Genomic DNA, 958 nt, shown 5'->3' with positions numbered 1-958 from the left:
CTTCCAACATCCCATACACCTGCGAAGTCAGCGATGCCCAACCACTGATTGACTTGAACCTCTCCGCATCGTACTACACCTCAGTCCTCATTCCTGAATGGCCGGCGACTCTTGATGCGAAAGACAATACCATTACATTCGTGCCTAATGGTGGTGGTCCGTCTTCAGGACGTTGGGAATTGGCCATAACACGTATTTCGGTCGGTGGAAACTCTTACGTTCCTCTGTCGACCAATAAGAGCATGGAATTCATGATGATTACTGCAACCCATGCGAATTTTGCTACACTCCATCCGTATTACGGTATGGTCGTCTCGTGGACACCCAATCTCCCGAGTGGCACCGTGGCTTCCGACTACATGCTGGTCCGCTCTTTCAATGACTGCCAGTACACCACTACAACCTGCACTGAGACTGTTGGGTGCTACAGAATGCTGCCACCCGCGCATCTTCCCCCTCCAGGAGAATATTGGCTCTGTCTGACGTCAAATGACTGGAACTCCCAATACCTTCCGTGGGGTGTGGAATCTCTTGAGGTGAAGATGTTGTTGGCCACGCCGCTGTACTTGACAGCTGGTAAAGACAGAAATGTCGTGCTGCAGGATGCGGAATCTGTGGTGACGAAGCTGAACCGTGTGTTCCTGGCGCCATGCCCTGGCAACGACTGCCCCCTTGTGACTACTGACAGTGGGGAAGATGTGGTGCACCGTGATGCGTGTGTGAACACCTCCAGCTCGTCGCGTGCGTACCTGTCTGACGACCGTGTGCTATTGACAGAAGCTGGTGTGTACGCTGTGTGTGTCGATGATGGTGATGGAGAGTACACTGCTCCCGCTGCGCTGCCGGTGACGGTGCTGGAGAAACCCTTTGCCTTCAAGATAAATGCTGACAGAGCCAGGAACACTGTTACGATTGGTGTCAGTGGCGGTGACCTCGAGTGGCGCAGAGAGCCGTACAC

At 53.7% G+C, this 958-nt stretch overlaps 1 protein-coding gene across 1 annotated transcript; it reads left to right on the top strand.

The window, feature by feature from the left end:
* DQ04_22721000 (hypothetical protein) lies at window positions 1-958 on the top strand (the record flags this gene model as incomplete). Its single annotated transcript, XM_009318116.1, has 1 exon — window positions 1-958. A coding segment is annotated over one exon (958 nt), but the record flags the coding sequence as incomplete, so codon positions are not given.

Source organism: Trypanosoma grayi (assembly GCF_000691245.1).
Source record: "Trypanosoma grayi strain ANR4 Tgr_2272_V1, whole genome shotgun sequence".
NCBI lineage: Eukaryota > Euglenozoa > Kinetoplastea > Trypanosomatida > Trypanosomatidae > Trypanosoma > Trypanosoma grayi.
Note: the sequence above shows the minus strand (reverse complement) of the source record. Positions and strands in the feature narration are given on the sequence as shown.